We start from the raw sequence: 14,208 nt of genomic DNA, 5'->3' as shown, positions 1-14,208 counted from the left end.
GATTGGTGACTCCTTAGCTGCCATGGGACATCCACTAATATGGCGGGTATTTGATTGAGCGGACGGCTCACTTGCATGCGTCCTGGCCCTATTGGCCGAACAAAAGGGAAACTTGCAAGCTCGCATTACTTTATCAACCCTTTTTATTATGGGTCAGACTTTAAAATCTAGTGCCATGAGGTATTGGTGACCTGATTCATTGCTTTTCAAGAGGATAAGCGTGGCATCCCCTTCAATCTTTGCTCTTGCTTGGTGGAGAAAGTGATATAAGTAGCCTTTTGGGTTCCTACTTCCAGAATCTCCGGTTTTTCATGGACGTTACTTTAGGTTTTTTCAGCTATGAGGCATTTTCTGAAATCTTCCGAGACTTGGGAGAGGCATTTTGAGTGTGGGAAAAGATTGAAGGATTAAAAGACGAGGAAGAAGCGTTTGGCCTGGGCCCAAGTTGCCGACATTCCGACACGTCTAGTGAGTGCTATGATAGGAAATGCCAGTCCGCTCTTTTCAGTCCTCCTCCTTGGGGCTGTGGAACGCTGGGCGGGTTGGAACTCCGAAACGGCTTCAGCCTGTTTTTTTTTTTTTTTTTTCCTCAGTGGAACGGCTGCTCTCACACAGCATGGTGTAGGAGTGGAGCGGTAGCTACAAATTATGTCTAAAAAATTTTTCTTGAGTATTGAGCAGTGAGTAAGATGGCGCAGTTTGTAATTCTACTCGTCTTCCGATATACATGAGCTGTCCGAACTGTATTCTTCGACGCAAAAGAATTCTTTTGACATCAATCGTTCGACCGCGCTTTGCATAGATTTCCAAGCATTTCAATCTTTTTCTTGTCTATCTGTATAAATTTTGAGACGGTCAATCAATGGTCAACGTTGCGAATTTTTTTTCTAACGGACATTTCCCTTTTCCACTGCAACATTGGGAAAAAAAAATAAAAAGAAAAGCTTACGCACCTGCCGCCAGTTTGGCCAGCGATGACGAAGGATATAGGCCACTTCCCAATGCATTACACGTGATATCATCTTGTTACAACATTTTAGAAAGCCGAGAGAACACCTTGTCGCCTCACTATTACTATTGTGTACTTGGATGAGCTCCGTCCAAAGGCCGGCTTGGATGCCTCAACCCCATCAAAGAATCAATGCGACACCGCCACAAAATGGCACCGAACTAGATGGAGAAAATTAGGAAGCAATCCTTTTTAAATTTTCATTGATCAGTATAATGGTTATAATAGTCATTATTTGTGGAAAGCCATGTAAGTGATATTATTTGAAAATAAAAATTATATACTAAGATGCTAGAAGCCAAAAAATAGTAAGGATTTATAGAAGGCCAGAATCCCACTATATTGTTATTAGAGCACCACTCTTTTCAGTGAGCTTCTGTGTTTCAAGTTATATTTGTGCATGCGGGAGTACGTGGCCCCTGTATTGCAAAGAACCATCTAAGATACAAATTCTAATAAGCAATATTTTAACTTGGATTCCTTGTTTGCATGCAATGTAGTGATAGAGAGATGTATTTGAAAATTCAGCTAGAACCCTTAGAACCACTTCCTCTCCCCACTCTTCTCTCTCTAACCAAGATGCGTGCTCTGTCATGTAGAGCTAAAGGAGATGAATTGGATTCAATTAGATAAGTGACTTTGTTTTCAAATTGGAGGACAGCATATATACCATTGTATCTTTTTATGTCAAGCATTAACTTTTTTTTTCTTTTTTTTCAGAGAAAAGTTATGGGGCAGATGCATATGTGGCCCATACATGGACTGACACCCTGGCCCAAAGCCTTGTCATGCCCAAGCATCATTGCAAGCATCCTGCATCTTCTGTGCTACGCTTGCAGGCCACAGTTTCTCCTGCATCCTGCCGTACAATCCGCAAGCTTCCAAGCCAAAAAAATTAGCTTCTTGTGTATGGCAATTAAGTATTTGAATCCGGAATCACTGATTTGCATATGCTGTCGGCGACCTTAGTTTCTAACCCAGAGAAAAACGGACCTTAATATAAGATATTATTATATCAGCTTTTTGCCGGCTCAGTAGGTGATGGTAGGGCCATATCAATGGCTGTTAAAATAGAGAGCAGTTGGAGGAGCTTTATCACATAAAAGTTACAACAATAGAATTCTTATATTAGCTATAAATTTGCTAATGAAATAATAATTTTGTGATTAATGCAGAATGAACCCCTTCTTACTTGTTTTCTTGAAACGCTTGGGCAAAACTTCAACTAAGTTGGACTGACCATCTTTTCCCTCATGCGAATGCTAACCATGCTCACCTACAACCAGGCCCATAATCTCTACGGCCCACTTTAATTTGGGCCTCCAGGACTGGCCAGGCTTAACTTCACTAGCGGCCCTGGGCCGGCGTCGCACCCCATCGTAGAAACCGTACGGCAGGGGATCGAGAACCGCCAATAACGGCTCCCAACGTCCTTTCGCGGATCGTTCCAGCCCTTCGCCCAAACCTTTTAAAGCGCCACCAACCGTCTTCCTTCTCCCATTTCTTCGCATCTATCTATCTCTACGAAACAAAGTAAAAGAGAAATGGCATCCTCTGTCCGAAGTCAGTTCCAGCAGTCCATCTCTCTCCCCGCCCTCCGCTCCTATCTTGCCGAGTTCATCTCCACCTTTTTCTTCGTCTTCGCCGCCGTTGGCTCCGCCATCTCTGCCCGTCAGTTTCTCTTTCCCTCTCTTCCCGTCAGTTTCTCTTTCTCTCTCTCTCTCTCTTCCCCCCTCTCTCTGTCATTCAATTGCTTTATTCGGTTTCTGAACTGCATTTCTCTGTTTGCAGGGATGCTAACTCCGGACGTGACATCGGAGGCGTCGTCTCTAGTGGCGACGGCGGTGGCGCAAGGCTTCGCGCTCTTCGCAGCGATGTACATTGCCGCGGACGCCTCCGGCGGCCACGTCAACCCCGCCGTCACATTCGGCCTCGCCGTCGCCGGCCACGTCAGCGTCCCAACGGCCATCTTCTACTGGATCTTTCAGTTGGTGGGCTCCACCCTCGCCTGCCTCGTCCTCCGTCTCGCCTCCGCCGGCCAGGTCAGCAAGCCATAAATTAAGTTTGCATTTTCGCGATGAACATTGTTACGGGACTGACTAAAATGCCCTTCTGGCAGGCGGTACCGACGACCGGGATAGCAACGCAGATGACGGGGTTCGGAGGGGCAACACTGGAAGCCGTGACGACGTTCGCGCTGGTGTACACGGTCTACGTGGCGTCCGACCAGAGGGGGACAGGAATGAGAGGTGGCTCGGCCGGGTCGGCGGTGGGGCCCCTGGCTGTTGGGATGGTGGCAGGCGCGTGCGTCCTGGCCACCGGCTCGCTCACGGGCGGGTCCATGAACCCGGCCCGGTCCTTCGGACCGGCCGTCATCAGCGGGGACCTTAAGAACCAAGGGGTGTACTGGGTGGGCCCTCTGATCGGTGCGGCCCTGGCTGCGCTAGTCCACCAGAATCTCGTGTACCCGTCTCTCCCCTCTGCTTCTGACTCCCGGCATGGTGAAGCCGAGGTTGTTTGAGAGGGTAGTTTTTGTTTTCTTGTAGTTAGATTGACATGTAACTGCAACTTCCGACTAAGTTTCTTTGGTTTAATTCAAATGAACATTGCTTCAGTTTTGATACCAATGTCAGTTTCAAGCATTGAAGCAGTTTTTAAGTGTGAACGAATCTGTGATGCAATTATTACCGAAAGATTGTTCCAACGGGATGAGAAGTTGTTTGAATAATAAATAGCAAGTGTATCCGGATTATTAGAAAATTATTAATTTGGTTAACATAAACCTTGAGTCATGCATGAGTTTTTCTTTACAATTTTCTCTATTTCAAACATTATGTCTTGAAGATCTGACAAAAATATTAAGACAAAATTGCAACAATTTATTTATGTATTTAAAAATGTAGCAACTAAGGTATAGAAAAGAAAAAGTATTCAAAATTAAGAGAAAAAAAAATTACCAGATATAGAATGATACATATTTGAGTCGAGCACCATCAAATGGAGGAACTAGAGTGGGTTATGACCTTATACCCCGTGTATTGCACAAGCTTTTCTAAACTAGAGAAGGAATGTGCCGTACCGAGCAGGTTGGGAGAGAAATGATCCTTTTGAACTTTATCATATTATTACGATCCTATCACTAAATTGGTACAAATATTTGCATTATGATGCACTTGCAATGGTAATAGATACACACATAATACAAGTCCATGCACATGTAAAGATGTTATTGTACTAGTCAAGAGTAAGTTCACAATGATTTAGAAAAGTCTGAGGATTATTATTGAAAAAAAGTGATCCAATTTTTCAAATATATACATATATATTATTCCTAGATACAAGTTCTGGATTGTTATCAGATTATTACGATCCTATCGTTAAATTGGTACAAACATTTATATGATGCACTGTAACCGTAATAGATACACACATAATACAAGTCCATGCACACGTAAAGATGTGTTATTGTACTAGTCAAGAGCAAGTTCACAATGATCTAGAAAAGTCCGGGGATTATTATTGAAAAAAAGTGATCCAATTTTTCAAATATATACATATATATTATTCCTAGATACAAGTTCTTGATTGTTAACCTATCTCGCATCAGTATGGTTTTAAAGCTTCCAACTGCTATAAGGCACCATCTCAATGGCTGAATGCCTATTCTATCTCCAATGTTGATTTGTAATCCTGAGTGCTTGAGTTGATGTCAAGATTCAACGCCACGTCTATTTGTTTGGAACGATACAACAATGAACCCATGACTGCAAGGAAGCTTGAATACCAATAATCTAGGTCTATATCTGCGGCAATAATATCATTACTCAGTTGGAAAGCAACAACTGTTCAACTGCGAGAACTACATCTCATTCTTAAAATGAGGAACAAACTATGCCTCTTATTGATGCAAATTTTATGTACCTTTTTGGCTGCATGATAACCAGAAGTCCTATGCAAACAGATTTAGATCACATGAGGAGTCCTTGGCTTAACATCAAACTGATATCAATGATAAAACATTTCATCAATCTTCAACATTAGCAGAATGTCTTAAAAAGGACTGAGGTTAGAGAAAATCCAGTGGTTGGAAACAATTTATTAAAGAAGCAAAAACATAAGCAAAATTTAACCACTGTAAGCGAAATTTGGAGTGATAAACATGATGGCCGATACAAGCATAATGCATGAAACAGTTGATCATGCTAAGAACAATATATGCGCTGAAATATCATTAGTTATCATTCCATTTTTGGGATGCCTAAGCAGGCCCTTAGTTACAAATATGCATGGAAAGAATGCAAAGTAAACAGCAAATATTTCTTATCCAAAAGCTCAAATTAGTTATCATTCCATTTTTGGGATGCCCAGAAGTTTGAAGCAAAGTATTTGCATAAAAAAAAGTGCACCTTCCACAAGTATTCTTCTCCATCACAAGCTATTTGCATGGTAGACTTACATCCTGTTGGGCTTTAATTAATTTTCAGTTAGTTGATAGCTCCTAATTAACTGAGCAATAAAAAGAACTCATCTCTCTCTCACACCCACACAGACACTCAGACACATACAGAAACAACCATAAAAAGTGAGGGAGTCGTCAAATATTGTTCAGGAATAAATAGAACCATCAAAGTATGATATCCAGTTTGTCAAGCTGCCTCCCTGGACTGCTGCTCTTCAAAATGGAGTATTTTCTTTTTTCCCTGCCACACTTCTGCTGTTTCTCAGGAAGAGTAAATTTTGTTCGGCAGCTTACTTCCTCTTAGCTGATTTTAGATTATCTTTTGCTTGCTGTGTCTCAGTGTCTCTTCCGTTCCGGGCAAAAATCTGGTGAACCTTGTGATATAAACTCTCCTGCCAACTCTAGACAGGAGTTGGCCTTTCCTTGTACATTCTCAATCTTCTCTTCTAAATAAATTTTGGGTGGCTGTCTTCTAGCTTTCCTTTCATCAAAAAAAAAAAAATCTAAAAAGGTATAAGTCAGCTGGGTACAGCTTGATCCTAGAAACAAAACTACATTGTAACCTTGTATCTCTTGATTTCTAGCAGAGTATGTCAATAACTCACGAGTTGTATCTGATGTTGATCACATGCCCATCAGCAGAGCGACCTTTTGAGTTCCAAAACTGAGTTACTCGAGCATTTTTGACATGGTGAACCTTCTGTTGTAAAACCTCTGTTGTGAAGGCACGTCGTTTGGTATTTATATGTATGTTTGGTATTTAAACCGGGTCTGTACGCTGGTCTGCCACAAAAAAAAACAAAGGAGAATCCGAAGTGCAGCATCCAAGGAGATCCACCTCTTGTCTGTATTCTGAATTTTCTTACACCAGGCCGATGTCTTCGGTGCTTCATTTCCACTGCAGCCACTCCCTTCAATCTTTCAATTGGTCCGCTGATGCTTAAATTACTCTATTTTCTTCATTGGGCTATACAGTATTCTATCGACAGCAGCTTACTTCAAACACCCGGGTGGGGTGCGATCTATCCTGTTTTTGTTCTCTTTCTTGCTTTGGTTATCTTTTCTTTTCTAGCTCTTTTTTCCCTCTCTACTCTTAGAGCTGATTCTAAATCCTTGTACATTCTTATACCTTCTTTAAACTTCTGTTTTAAATATTCTCTCTGTAGATAAAATTTGGTGGCTCATGGAGGATTCGCCTCCTTAGCCTCCACTTACCTCAAAACTGAAAAAAACATCCAAGCAGCTCAGCTTCTTAAATTCAGCCTCATGCTAGCCATGAACGGCAGAACATGAAGCAGGAGCAAAGTGGGGGCTGAGATGGTTATTGATTTCACAGACAGAGATGCATGCCTGGTTAAACAGAATTCAAGAAGTCTATATTACTAGCTCGCGGCACATGAGCGAGAAGCATGTCATCATGTAGAAGGAAACATTAATTTATAGCTAGAATCCTAATTCATTTGGTAGATGTACTTCCATGCATGAGTAACAACTGAAGGAATTTGCATCACAATAATGTATAGCGCTGAAAACATGCAAAATATGTGAAGTACGGCTGGTTATGGTTAATAAGAGGAAGCATTGACGGCAATTATCTTAGTATTCAAAATGCAGCCTCCTTTTTACGTGGTGTAGTTTCTTATTTCTTTCTGTTAAGAAAGAATTGAGTTACTTGAAATATCTATTTTTTCGGTAGATATGCTTTTGTTTTTACGTAGGTATCAACAAAAGCAAGCTTTATGATGGTATCTTCGTACCAAGGAATGCTCAAAAAGACTCAAGTAGTTTCGTGTTATAATATTATTGGAGCCTGAAGCAATTATGCCGCTATCATCATATAGAATAGAGAATAAATAAAATTTGGTCCATCAAATAACGAGATAGCCATGCAATGAAGGGCCTCGTTTTTTTTTTTTTTTTTTGGTTGCAAAAACCTGTGCTGGTGATAATGCAATTTTTGGAAAAAATTGCAATCAAGAAACAATAATGCTGTTTTTTTTTTCGTATAATTAAATAGAATATTACTTATCAAGCAATAATAATCTCTACAATCTACTTAAGCAATTAATAGACAAAATAATCCACCACATGTCCGTGCACCACATCCATCACCTCATTTATTATTCATGTTGGGCTCGTCTCATATAGGATGCATGGAGATAAGCTGATTGGCAGGGTGCATGACCGCACGTGTAACTAAGGACAGCAGGAGAAGAGCGTACAAGCAGCCCTTATTGTTCTTCTCCACAGAGCTTATTGTTCTAGCCTCACACCTATGCCAAAGATGGTGAATCTCTCTTTCGGAAGCCTCGGTGACTCATTCAGTGTGGGCTCGTTGAAGGCCTGCTTGGCCTAGCTCATCGCCACCCTCCTCTTCGTGTTCACCGGCGTTGGCTCTGCGATCGCTTATGGTAAGGAAGCCAGCATGCAACAATTTTGATTTTTTTTTTTCTGTTGACCATGAACAGAAATGTTATAGTCAGTATATGCATTACAATACTTATAAAAGCTGTAATAAATTAACATGCATCTTTTTTCTTTCTCTTCCGCCGAAGAATCCTTAGCCAAAAAGAAAAAAAAAACAAAAAATTAATATTGTCTTAAGTTGTGTTAACTTTGTCAATATAGCACATAAATATATTGTCATGCTTTATAGAAAATTCTAAATAAATATCATGATAGCATAATAATTTCTATAGGCATACAAATACTTATGGACTACCTAGAATTTTATCTTGTAATCCTCATAATTTTCATAACAAAAAATAGGAGACCCGTTCTGATGCACCAAATTAAAATATATGTATTGCATGTGCGGCTCCTATTCTAGTATTGTTACTACGATGTTTCCCTACTTGCGGTGTGACTACAGGAAGCTGACAGCGGATGACGCGCTGGACCTGGCCGAGCAGGTGGCGATCGTCATCGCCCATGGCGATCGCCGTCACTCATGGCTTCTTCCTCTTCGAGGGCATCTTGATGGCGGCCAATATCTCCTGTGGCCACCTCAACCCCGCTGTCACCTTCGGCCTTGTCGTGGGCGACCACATCACCATCCTCACCGGCATCTTCTACTGTGTCGCCCAGCTCCTCAGCTCCACCGTCGCTTGCCTCCTCCTTAAGTTCGTAATCGGCAACAAGCTAAAAACAATACCAAAAATATCCCCACCATCCATCGTCATCCATCAGATAAAAATCAATCTCAACCGTTCAATTTGTTTCCATTTAAGGCGATATCGATGCACGGGGTGGCGATGAGGATGAACGAGGTTGAGGGGGCTTGTAACAACCGAGGACCTTGCCCAAAATAGCTAGCCAAAATGTATTATTTGGGTTTCTTGATCCTCTATAAGTACTCAAGATCTATCCAACGAATAACTGATGTGAGACTAAACATACGCCCGCACGGATCCTCACATACTTCCTTCGTTTAAGCCCTGGCGTCCTCGTTAGGCTAAGGTTTGAAAGCCATTCAAATCTAATCACAAGCACTACAATAGGCCCGTGGTCAGCCCCAATGGATTGGTGTTGCGGTGTCCCCTAGTCCACATAGGTTATGGGTCGGATCTGTTCTAAAACCATTTATAACAACCCAAGACCTCACCCAAAATAGCTAGCCGAAAGATATTATTTGGATTCCTTAATCCTATATAAGTACCCAAGATCTACCCAGCGAATAACCAACGTAAGACTAAACATACGCCCGCACGGATCCTCACATACTTTGTCATGCCCCAAATCCACCATTCGGATCCGGAGTGCGACACAACCGCATACTTCCTAGGGCAAAGCCCTAAAGTAAATGCAAGGCCTAAAAATATATTACAACCTCAATATCATTTGAACAATGATATCAATTCATACCAAGCAACAGAGTTGGTCAAAATTTGATCATCCAACCAGTATCAATGATACTCTATCTAGTCATCCCCTCCACTTGTGATTTCAACCATAGTCATGTATTATGCAACCCGCAAGTCTGAAAAATTAAGAGAAAGAGGAAAGAGTTGTGAGTTTTACGGTCGAGTAAAAATCTCCACACATCCACAGCATTATAATTATAGCATAAGTTTGAAAATCATAAGAAATCGCCGCACACATTATGAAATCACAAACCGGCTAATGTTCAAATAATTAGCGTAATATGTATATCAAATATTATAGAAATCCAGCCACTCAAGAGTGATATATCAAATGATATCTCGTAAATCTTTATTAGTGTTTTCAATGCTTTTTATTGTATTTTTTTTTAACTTGATTCAAATCAATTATCTTTTTGACTTTGGCCAAATCCCGGTTACATTTCCAGCCCATGATGGGGCAACCAATTGTATCATATATTTCTAACCTATGATGGGACAACCAATAGTATCCTGCTTGTGGCAGGGTAATCAATAGTATAACTAATAATTTCACATTTTCAGACTGGAGCAACTAATAGTATCACATTTTCAGCCTATAACAGCGCAACCAATAGTTTTACATTTTTAACCAACCAATAGTATCACAAAGCAGTGATGGAGGTGGTGATCACTTTCGCGCTAGTGTACATGGTTTACGCAATGGCAGTGAACCCCAAGAAGGGCTCGCCCTGGACGGTGGCACCCATGGCCATCGGCTTCATCGTGGGGCCAACATCCTCGTTGCCAGCCCCTTCGGCGGTGGCTTCATGAACCGTGCCCGTTCCTTCGGACCGGCGTTGCGGCCAGAGATTTCGCCAGCAACTGGGTCTTCTGGGTGGGCCTGCTCATTGGAGGCGGGCTTGCTGGGCTCATTTACAGGGACATCTTCATTGTTCCTATGAGCCGGTTCCGGCCCAGGCCGTCGAGACATTGATGAGGGGAATTGTTGGGTTGAATTGGATGTGATCGCCTTCGCTTTCCTATCACTCTCGTGCTTGGGTTTTCCATATATTACGATAATAAATGTACATATAAGAGTACATAACGTGGGCCACGCGGAATGTACGCATGTCAAGGGCGATTTGATCAATCATTGTTCTTGATAAGGGAGTGGCAGTCTAAAGCATATCAGACGAGATGTTGTAATCTTAAACATTTATGGGGAGCACAAATAAGGCCTGAAAAGTAGGAAAATATCGCACCAGCAATTTGTTTTGCTTCCTGGAGGACGTAAAATAGAACAGTGAGAGGGAAAGATAAGAAAAATATAAGATATGTCATTATTTATTGTGTGATTAGCCACTCATTTTTAGATGCTGTAAAAGGAAAACAGAGCATATATATGAATCATTCTTTCTCTGTTTCTCCACTGCAATTTCTATGTGATCCTCCATGCAAACCTTGGTTGCTACATTTTTAAATACATAAATAAACTGTTGTAACATTGTCTTAATATTGTTGTCGGATCTCCAAGCCATTTTGTTTGAAATAGAGAAAATTGTTAAGCAAGGCACATGACTCAAAGTTAGGTTAACCAGATAATTTTCTAGTAATCTGGATACACTTGCTATTTATGGCTCAAAGTTTAGGCTAACCACTCTAGTTCCTCCATTTGATAGTGCTTGACACAAGTATGTATCATTCTATATGACAACTTAGGATTTTATCTAAAAAGACTACCTAGAAGATATTATTTGAGATTTTTGGTCCCATATAAATATCTAAGATCTACTCAGTGCATATCCAATATAAGACTAAACACATGTCCGCACGAATCCTCGCATATGTTTTTATTTAAGACTTAGCATTTCGCCAGTCTAAGGGTCAAAATCTATTCAAATCTAATTATAAACATCATGATCGGTCTGTGGTCAATCCAAATAGTCCCATGTTGTAACGTCCCAAAATTTACAAGGGCTATGGGCCGGGTCTGATACTATTTATCGTAATTTAGGACCTTATCCAAAAAAAAGCTAATTAAAAAATATTATTTGAATTTTTTGGTCAGTATTCAAGGTACCTCATATATAGCCAATATCGAATTAAATATATGCTCGTACAGATCCTTGTATCCTAAATGTTTTGGAAGCATGCCCATTGAACCTTCTATTATTTTTGTATAGGAAAATACCATCAAGGTAAGAAAAAAAAAAGGTGGGGAAAAATGTGTTTGTATTGGAGCAGCAAGTGCACACGATATACCCATCTTTCCACCAGATTGTAAAATTTACGCCAAAACAACCAGAAGTGCCATGGTAAAGCCAAAAAGTTACCTGGAAAGTCCTAAAACCATAGAGGGCACTCTGGATTTATATGTTGACCTCCAGAGTTGGGACTTCCATACCTCCCAAATCGCACGTTGATCCAATAATGATGTGGCGGCTCTACACCCGCGAGGGCTTCAACTAAGTACGACCCAAACGACTCATTAGAGGGAGCAGCTCGTCCCCATCCAATAAAAATCCACGCCATTAGATGACCAACCGTACACCCTTTTAGTTGACATGGGCCCCTCTTATCCATGTAAGGTGTTTGTTTGGGTGTTTTCGTGGTTGGGTGCGTCCTGATTTTACAATTCCATTCTACTTTTAGCATGCCAGCGTGACAGGAGAAGGTTTCATCAACCCAAAAAAAAAAAAAAAAGTGACAGGAGAAGGAGGGTTGGTGAGTGAGTGCTTTAATCTTCGTGCGACCGTGGGCGGTCTCACGGGGATTATCCCGAACGAGTGGCGGTCGGGGGAGATGGCGGAGCCGGAGGTGGGGAGGAAGACGGGGTCGGTGGATGGCGCTCCAACCCGTCCAAACCGGAACACAGGGGGGGGGGTGTGGCGAGGGAACCGTCGTGGTCGGGGTGGCTAGAGGCGCTCCGAGGAGGCCGCATTGGACGAACCATCGGATCCCCGATCGGGAACTGGTGGCGATGCAGAATCGATACGATGACGAGGTGGAGGTCGACGATGATATGTTGGAGGAAATCAGGAAGCCATGGAAGGCCCTGGCAGTGCTGATTCGGAGCCTGGGAAGAGTCGTCCCTGCCGAATGGGTGGTTAAGGAGATTCGGCGTGCCATGAAGTTACCTGACCTCCCCGAGATCTTCCCACTGCTGGATGGCTTCTTTGTGGTGCGGTTCTCCTGCGAGGAACACAGGGAGAAGGCATTGAGTTGGGGGCCATGGTTGGTGGCAGGGCAGATCCATGCCATGGAGCGGTGGAGGCCAAATTTCAATCCCGGCGCAGGCGAGCTAAACAAGGTAATGGTCTGGTTACGAATGCCCGGGCTGCCATTGGATTACTGGGAGGAATCCGTCATCCTCCAGTTGGCGGCGAAGGCTGGTAAGCCGCTGGCAGTGGACGAGACTACAGAACAGGGCAAGAAGCGGGGATTTGCGAGGGTCAAGATCGAGGTGGACCTCCAACAACCTCTGAGAGGAGGAACCTTTGTGAAGGGGAAGGCACGGGGAGGGAGGAGAGAGTTTGGCAAGGGTTCATTTTTGAGAACCTTCCGAATCCGTGTTGCAGATGCGGCAGGGTTGGGCACGGAGAAGCCTTCTGTGTGGCGGGTCCGTTCGTATCCCCGGTGGATGGTTGCAGTGAGGCAGCTACGGAGGTGCCGAAGGGTACATCGGAGATCCCTTCACAGGGAGGGGTCGGTGGTATCGAACCTCCGGTGAACCCAGGGTATGGGCCGTGGTTGGTCACACACAGGGTTCGGCAGATGAGGGCCGGGGAAGGGAACGTGAAGCCGAGGAAGACGATGGCGGCGGAGACTGGTCCACAATCGATGGGCACGCCTTCTCGGACGAAGATATCTCCGGTGGATGGGGAGTCGGTCCCCTCTGTATCCCCTGTGGACCTGGATGGCTGGCAGAAGCCATCCAAGGTGGCCCGACGGAAATCGCCGGTGAAGAAGGGTGAAAGCTCCGGGGGCAACTCGGGAGGCGATGTGAGTCATCTGGGGGGCGCTTTCGGAGCTTTGTCCGAGTCGACCAGTGACTCGGTGCTGGCTGAGAGGGACCGGCCTTCGGGAGGCTGGGCCGGCAACGGGACGCGGCCCATTGCTATTGTGGATAGGCGGGCGGGATCTGGCCCGCTTAGTCCTAAGACCGGGTCGGGTGCTACAGGGCCTGGCGTTGGGCTGGGTCCAATAGCGGTTGGCCGGGACCTACCGGTATTGGACGCGGGTCGCGGACCGGGTTTGAGTCCGCTCAAACGTGCCCGCAGTCCATCAAAGAAGGGCGGCTTCGTCGACGTCCCGGGCCCAGCTGGTGGTGCTCGTCCGGCAGGGGGCTTTCGCAGGTTGGTGGCGGTGGGGCATCGGAGAAGCCAAAGTTCCCCTCCGCCGGCGGCATCGTCGAGGTCGAAGCCGCCTAAGGCCGGAGGCGGGCGGGAAGCAAACGGCGGTCGACCCTCAGGTTGGAGGTTCTCCTGAGCCACCTCGGTGGGGGACCTCCCGTCGGTCTTGAAGGCGGCGGAGGTGTCGATGGGCGCGGTGCAGCCGCCGGATGGTCAAGCTGAGTCTGCCCGAGCTGAGGTTGCTGCAACATCTAGAGGAGATTTCGGCAGGGAGGGAGATGGCACTGTGAAGACCTTGTGCCATTTGGCACGGGGGAACAGTACCCCGAGCCATAGCGAGCTACTGTCCCAGACTTTGGCAGCTGTGCAGAAGGGGAGTTCTGAGCCTGCTTCCAGCATGGGATTGGAGGGGGATGGTGTGGTGAATGTGGACAATGGGGTCGGCTCTGGGAGGGAGAGTCGAGCCACTGAACTTAGTTGTCAATGAAGCTAATCCTTTGGAATTGTCGGGGGGCCGGGAAACCTTCGTTCGCCCCGGCGTTTCGG

General features: G+C 44.3%; 1 protein-coding gene and 1 pseudogene across 1 annotated transcript; both read left to right on the top strand.

Annotated features, from left to right (window-relative positions):
- Window positions 1–2,521: 2,521 nt before the first annotated feature.
- Window positions 2,522–3,629, top strand: LOC103716560 (putative aquaporin TIP5-1). Its single transcript, XM_008804602.5, has 3 exons — window positions 2,522–2,680; window positions 2,801–3,051; window positions 3,129–3,629. Exons 1-3 carry the CDS (start codon window positions 2,554–2,556, stop codon window positions 3,528–3,530), a joined length of 780 nt encoding a protein of 259 aa, XP_008802824.4. The 5' UTR covers window positions 2,522–2,553; the 3' UTR covers window positions 3,531–3,629.
- Window positions 3,630–7,752: 4,123 nt separating this feature from the next.
- LOC103716561 (putative aquaporin TIP-type RB7-5A) lies at window positions 7,753–10,304 on the top strand (annotated as a pseudogene).
- The last annotated feature ends 3,904 nt before the right edge of the window (window positions 10,305–14,208 follow it).

This window comes from Phoenix dactylifera, chromosome 3 (assembly GCF_051530095.1).
Source record: "Phoenix dactylifera cultivar Ajwa chromosome 3, Ajwa_hap1_PhDact_Kaust_v1.1, whole genome shotgun sequence".
In the NCBI taxonomy this organism is placed as follows: domain Eukaryota; kingdom Viridiplantae; phylum Streptophyta; class Magnoliopsida; order Arecales; family Arecaceae; genus Phoenix; species Phoenix dactylifera.
Note: the sequence above shows the minus strand (reverse complement) of the source record. Positions and strands in the feature narration are given on the sequence as shown.